General features: G+C 41.9%; 1 protein-coding gene across 2 annotated transcripts in view; it reads right to left on the reverse strand.

The window, feature by feature from the left end:
* Positions 1-369: 369 nt before the first annotated feature.
* Positions 370-6,620, reverse strand: part of gpatch2 (G patch domain containing 2) — a 9,435-nt gene continuing 3,184 nt past the window's right edge. For both annotated transcript variants that reach the window (XM_035678215.1, XM_035678214.1), the window contains exons 5-10: positions 5,559-5,756; positions 4,899-5,019; positions 4,202-4,241; positions 3,952-4,016; positions 3,659-3,747; positions 370-1,923 (exon numbers count right to left, since the gene is read on the reverse strand). In XM_035678215.1, coding sequence (XP_035534108.1) covers positions 1,754-1,923; positions 3,659-3,747; positions 3,952-4,016; positions 4,202-4,241; positions 4,899-5,019; positions 5,559-5,756 — 683 coding nt within the window. In that variant the 3' untranslated portion in view covers positions 370-1,753. The remainder of the gene's footprint in view (positions 1,924-3,658; positions 3,748-3,951; positions 4,017-4,201; positions 4,242-4,898; positions 5,020-5,558; positions 5,757-6,620) is intronic.

Genomic DNA, 6,620 nt, shown 5'->3' on the forward strand with positions numbered 1-6,620 from the left:
CACTGGAAATATATGTGGTGCTTAAATAAATATCTGCCAATATGTGATTATTGTGTTTTTAACTTTTAAATGGTGATATTCATATTGGCTTAAAAATCCAGCTGTGATCAAGCTCTAGTAAAAACAAAATGAGATCAGGTTTAAACCACCTGATGAACTAGAGGGGGGGGGGGGGGGGTTGGCCTCATAGGACAATAACTACCACATAGTTTAGGCAGTCTCTGAGTTTAATATTTGTTTGTGTCACTGACACTCATCTCACACTTTTCTGAACAGCCCATGTGGGGTAAGACCATCCATCTGCTGCTCAATAGTTACAACAATGAAGTGGAGGAAACAAATGTTGTTACAGTACAACTTCCCACACAATTTTTAATTGATAATTTCATTTTTTTTTATTTTTTTTTAGACTTTAATCTCTCTACCTGCACTTACAATGATCTGTTTTCAGGACAATCTATGGTTGCAGGTAAGCTATAATACCCAACAGCCTAAATAAATGCAAGAAAAAAATATCACAGTTAAGTAAATGACACTGGGTCTAAAACTAATTTTAAATATGTAATTAAACGTCATCCATTTTTTAATGTAGGTAAAGGCCCCGCAGTCACACAGATGTCTGTTTGGACCTCACATCTGTACTAACCCTCAGTCCTGGTCAGGCTGATTGAGTGAAAACACATGTGAACACAGGGTACCTTTATATGTGTATGACAACAATTCTCTGTATTTCATGGGAATTTCCAAACCTGTATTGAAACACTGAAATTCTTGTCACAATCATATAACCATTTTGTTATATACTGTCATTTAAGATGGCTAGGATGGTTAAATACTGCAGTATGCAGTACAAACATCTGTTAGGAGAAAATACCTAAAATAAACTTGGTAAAATAGGACAGTCGAGCAAGTCGTTGCCAAGACTTTAACTCACGTGTTTTCTTAGTAAACATTCGGCTGCACATGCATACATAGTGGTGCTAAATGAAGGGAAAGTTGTGGGTTTGATTTTTATCGGTTGTTTTAGGATAGATAAAAACATTCTGATGACATGACTTCTTCCATTAAACCATTAAACCAACATCAAAATGGATGGGAAAGCCATCCAGATAGTCCAATACACATCCATACAGTGTACCCGAACTTCATTACATTAAAAAAGAAAAAGTAACCTAAATGAATCTTGAGGTATGGCCTAATATAGTCTTTGATTCCAAAATTCTTGTGCAATATTGGACAAAACCATTTATCATTAATTCAACCAAAAGCGCTGACTGGCAAAAAAATACACACCATCATCTGCGCATTCGGTTTATGGTCAGAATTACCCCAGTTTTCCTGCCTGTGACAACGGCATCTGAGGTAACGGGGCTGAGGCAGCATGCCAGCTTAACACACTAACGATGAGGCATCAATGTCATTTATTTTCTCCAACATGGAGTGTCTTGAGTGGACATGTTTTCAGACTTTTCTCCAGCTCCGTTTCAGTCATTCACTTTCTTTTGTGGGAACAATCTGTGTGGACACCCCACGCATCTCGAAGTTTCCCCAATATGGGAAAAGTTTCTCTTTCATCACAGACTGTTGCTAGGACAAGCCTTATTCCTTCCCTTCTTACGACTCTTATCCTGGATTATTCTGAACCGGTTTTTATTGTTCATTGCACTGAGAAGCATTTCCTGTCCGTCACACTTGTAGCTATGGGGCGTCTTGTCCCAGCGTGCTTCAGGTTCAGGATTCGAATACCAGGTGTTCAGTTGAAACCTAGACCTGTGCCTTTGGGTCTTTGCGTGGCCCGGATGGGTTCGGTGATGCCCCGGCCCTCTGGACCCAGGCCCATCCCCGGGCTCCAGCCCATGGTCTGCAACATGCGGCTCCCCATGTTGGTGTCAGGGATGGGAGGCGCGTTCTCCCCGACTAATCCTGAAAAAGAGAGGAAGATTTCAACAGCTTGTTTGTAAGGGTACATATCTATTTCTAACATTTACAGAGACAAATGTGTCAAGAGGAACACAATTATCATCATCATCATCATCAATAATAAAAAGGCAATAATAATAATAATAATAATAATAATAATAATAATATGAATGCTCATTAGCAGCAACTGTCAACTATAAAGGTCTGACAAGCAGCTCTTTGAAAACAGCAAGACAATTAATAGATCTTTAAAATGGCCAACTGCAGATGAATCAGTCAAATCCAAACTTATTAAAATACACAAGCTAACATTTGGCTCTAGAAACTTGTGATTGTGAAGGGATTCATCCATCATGTTAGTTGCAGGTCTAGTAGCAGTGTTGGTAATTTCAAAGCTAAAAGGCTCTCGTCTCGTCTACCTTCTGTTAGAAACGCCAGTAAAGCTTGTTGCACGAAGGCCCTCCACCAGTGACATCACCACTCCGCTAAAATTGTTAAACTAGTAATGTAATAATGGAATTAACTTTAACCACATTTCCAGTTGTGTAACGCAACCGCGCCTGTGTCTAACAGAGAGTGGTCATTTTGTCCTCGCCCTTCCTGGAAGTTCGCGGTCCAGCCACAGACACCGACCCATGACCCTTTTTAATCCCGTCTTTATTTGTATGAAGCACAGGGCAAAGCCGCTCGCTCATTTACACACATGACTGTTGAGTCCCCGGTGGGTTCAGGCCAAGTTGTCAGGATGTGAATTTGGCAGGCCCTCGCCACCGTGCTGCGAGGTCGGCACCTGCTGTTCCTGAGTGCCGCACCTGTGTCTGGAGCAGGTATCAAATGTGCCTGCTATTTGCAACGCATCACTGATTGTGTCACTTTGGATACTAAATATTCAGAAATCTATAACACATGAAATTAACATTTGCCTGCTGCTCAAGCGTTGATTAAAGCTTTCACTATTTCCCCCCCCTGCTGTTTAGTTTTGCTTTTTATTGCCTGCCCACTCCCTCTAGCTCCCGTTCTTATATTTTCACCTAGCAACACGTATTTGTATATTGGGTCAGGGGTTAAATAGAGGAAGGGAACTGTGTGTACCCACAACAGGCAGCAAGCAGCCTCTTGTAATGTCTTTAGCTGGTGCTCAATTGTGCATACAATTACAGCGTCAAGGTGTAAATGACGATCAAAAACGGGACACGGCTTCAGACTAAATATATTATAATAAGAGTTTGACCTAACAGCATTACACTTTGCCTTCCTAGCTAAGCATCAACTGGCCCAGAGGTAAGGAGAGTGGTTTGGATGGGGTGGGGGTGGTGTACACTAGTGTAACTGGCTAAGAGCTAATCCAGTATCTCTGCTCTGACAGCATGACCAGCTAGCTGACTCTTGTCCAACAAAGCTTAGGAGGAAAGGGGGTTAAGAGCTAAAGCAGGGTTTAATAACGAGAGAGGAGAAGAGAGGGAGAGCACTATGAAGGATGAGGGACTCCCTTCCCTCAATTAATTCCTTTAAAAATGTGTAGCGAAACCCTCGCTTTTCCATCCCATTCCCTTGTGTTTCCATCAGTGTGTGTGCCAGACAGAAGGCAGTGAGGAAAGCAGGCTGGTGAACATACTGAGCTCAACCAAGAGGGGGAGGAAAACAAGTGAGAAAGTAAGAGCCAAAAATACAATAAAAGGGCCAGTTGGTAAAAAGTGCCAGATGGTGTGTGAGGTGTAGCTAGGTGTGCATCCAATACCTGAGGGGGCGGTGGAACCGAGGGGGGCTGCTTTTCGCCTCCGCTTGACATCCCCTGTACATAGAGAGCCGAGGTGCCCGCTGGTCTGTCTGCAAAACCGGCCAAGCAAGACCGAAATATGGGAGCATTAGTTTTACCTCAAACAACACTACAGAAAGTATTATTATTCATTTGAAAAACACTATTAAACGCTGTGAAACCAATACAGCAGAGACAAAAGCAGGTACTAAAGGAAATGAATCTGAGTTGGGGTCATAAATCACTGGTGTTTTAAGTTAAACTGTTGTTCTCACCTGCTGGCTGTTTTTACAGAACAGCTTCTCCGATGCCCTCTGTCTGACCGTGGGTCCCAATGCAACTGAAGTGGCAGTGAAGCAAAGAGAAGGAAAGAGAAGGAAAAACAAATGTTCAAGCAGTTAGAGTAAGTAATCCCTTCTTATTAAACACCAACCACACTGGGTCCTTGTAACAGACCAAAATCTACACTTTGGATTTCTGCGTATCAACCCACTTGAAAAGGGGATAAAATGAAACATGGCTAACCTGTGCATGTTCTCTCCTCGAGCCCGAGCTGAACCAAGGCCTGTTGGAGATATAATGGTGTCATTCGGGCCCTCAAATCCCCATTAAGGCAGCGTTCCAGAGACAAAAAGTAAACTACGATTCATCATCATTTATTGCTGAAAGTGAATTGTTGGCCCTTGTCCACCATAAAAACTTTTACAGAAATCCAAGAACCCTTTTAGACTTGAACTTGGGAACATGACTTGCATTTGGACCGCAGGAACTTACAGGTTAATAACTTCAATTAATGAATCTGCAAAAACAGTGACAAATGTGCACCAGTAATATGAAAATGAAGAAAATCAATAGTCCAAGACTCCCTACAAGACTGATCTTGCATGTCACGTCTAGTGTCAAACAATGTGTCGATACAGTGTATGCGGTTGTGTGTTTTCTGTTCACTTTATATTGTGTCGATAACAATTTAAGGCTATATTAATTTGTGGTTTTGGTTTATCTAACCTTGCTGTCTGCAAACTAATAGTGTACTAGAGACTTTTCCAGTGCAACCACTTTATTTCATAAAGTAAAATGCAACTTTAAGTGCAAACATACAAACAGATTATTAAGAAAATATATGAACAACAACAACAACAACAACAACAGGAAAATACACAGTGAAAAACAAGATAACAGAACAGAACTTAATGGTAATTTTATAAAGATGGCGACTCACTCATGGGCGTCCTGGCTTTGTCTGCTCAGTCTGTCACTGAAGCCTTGGCTGGAGCTGCCCTGCAGCCCCGCCTCAGATGCCTGCTGGTTTCCATGGAGACGACTGAGCCTGGCCTGGAACCCTAAGAGAAACAGTGCGGGTTTGTTAGCAATAATTATTGAAATGATTGGTTAGTTTCATAATTTTAACATTCAAGTGCAGCAGGCAGTTTATACTGGATGAAAGGATACTGAGCCCCATATATGTCCCTACAAGAGTTTGACTGTGATACAAACACATTGGGCAAGAATCAGTGAGTGATGAGAACAGAAAGGTTAGATTAAATGAGGGCACAAATTGCTCTAAATGATCACTATATGTATTATTTGTAGTACAGTTGTTTTTTTCTTTGTAGTACTGCTTGCTAAAGCTATAGGTAGTTAGTGTATTGCCTCGATTTCTGTCCGTGGAAAGTGTTTGCCTCCTACTGGCCATAAATGAGATTGCAACAACATTGTGAAATGTAGGAAATAGCACATTTCCACTGGCCCCCAAAACCAGTAGGATTATATTGTAAAACATAACTACATAAATCCCTATTGCATAATTTACATTTAATTTCAAATTGTTTAAGTCCCCTTCAGAACATCTATTTCCAGTGTTTCTGAGTTTCCAGCCTACCTCTCTGTGCTCCAGGGCTCATGAGAGGGAAGGATCCAGTGAGGATACTGTTGAAGACAGGGTCAGCTAGGTCCAGCTCCTCTGGTCCCGTCTCCCTCTCCCACCAGGGAACCACTCCTGCTATCCCACACGCACCTCCGGGCCCTGAACCGGAGCCCGGCTCACCGTCATAGAACCAGTCACTCTGCTCATCGTCACCTGGAAAAGAGAGGACAGAGGCAGAAAGGTTCACCCTATGATCATGCTACAGATGTATTCAGGATACATTTCTGCAACACCTATGTAACACTGTCTAACATTGTTTCTCTTTACAGGAGATGGTTGGAAAACCGTGGTGTCCAGGACTGATGAAGGCTACACACAGTGGCTACACCTGTATAAAACAACTGAGGCAACATAAAAAGATAGAAAATTCTGATATTGAAAAACAAAACAAAATTTAGCTACAGACTTAAAATGAGAACACAACCAGAACAAAGGCATAGCAATCATCAGGCCAAAAAGAATATAAGAAAATGAGACCCCTGCCATCTCTTAATTACATTTCACACTGTTGAAACTGCAAACTGAAAACACTTCTGTGGGTATCAATGGGCATCAAGCAGAGCCTTACACAGCTGCTGAGAGGAACCCAGGAGGAACCCATGGTTGGTGAGTGTTTGCACGAGGTTTGAAGAGTCAGAGTATTTGTAAAGCTTTGAAACTGTCACCAGCTGATGCTTCCTAATGACAATTGTTGACATGGCTCAGGCCTTAATGAGCTGACGAAGGTCTGAGACCTTGTAAAAAGACTAAGGCTATGATGTATTCTAGCTCTGTCGTGGTCAACAGAGTTGATCGTGCCCATTCTTGACAATCTTCAAAATCCCACCAGAAATGCCGTTATGCATCCCAGAAGCGCCTCTCCATTCTGCTCTGTGTTTTGTATCCTTTTTAATGACAAAATATACAAGAAAACAACGCCGGGCAGGAAATACAGAGCAAGAGTGCGACGAGACCATGATCTCGTAATTATGAGAAAAAGATCTCGTAATTACGAGATAAAGAAAAAGGAAACGTCTG

The sequence above is a fragment of the Morone saxatilis genome, unplaced genomic scaffold, assembly GCF_004916995.1.
Source record: "Morone saxatilis isolate NCDOM2014 unplaced genomic scaffold, NCSU_SB_2.0 Contig7, whole genome shotgun sequence".
NCBI classification, from domain to species: Eukaryota; Metazoa; Chordata; class Actinopteri; family Moronidae; genus Morone; species Morone saxatilis.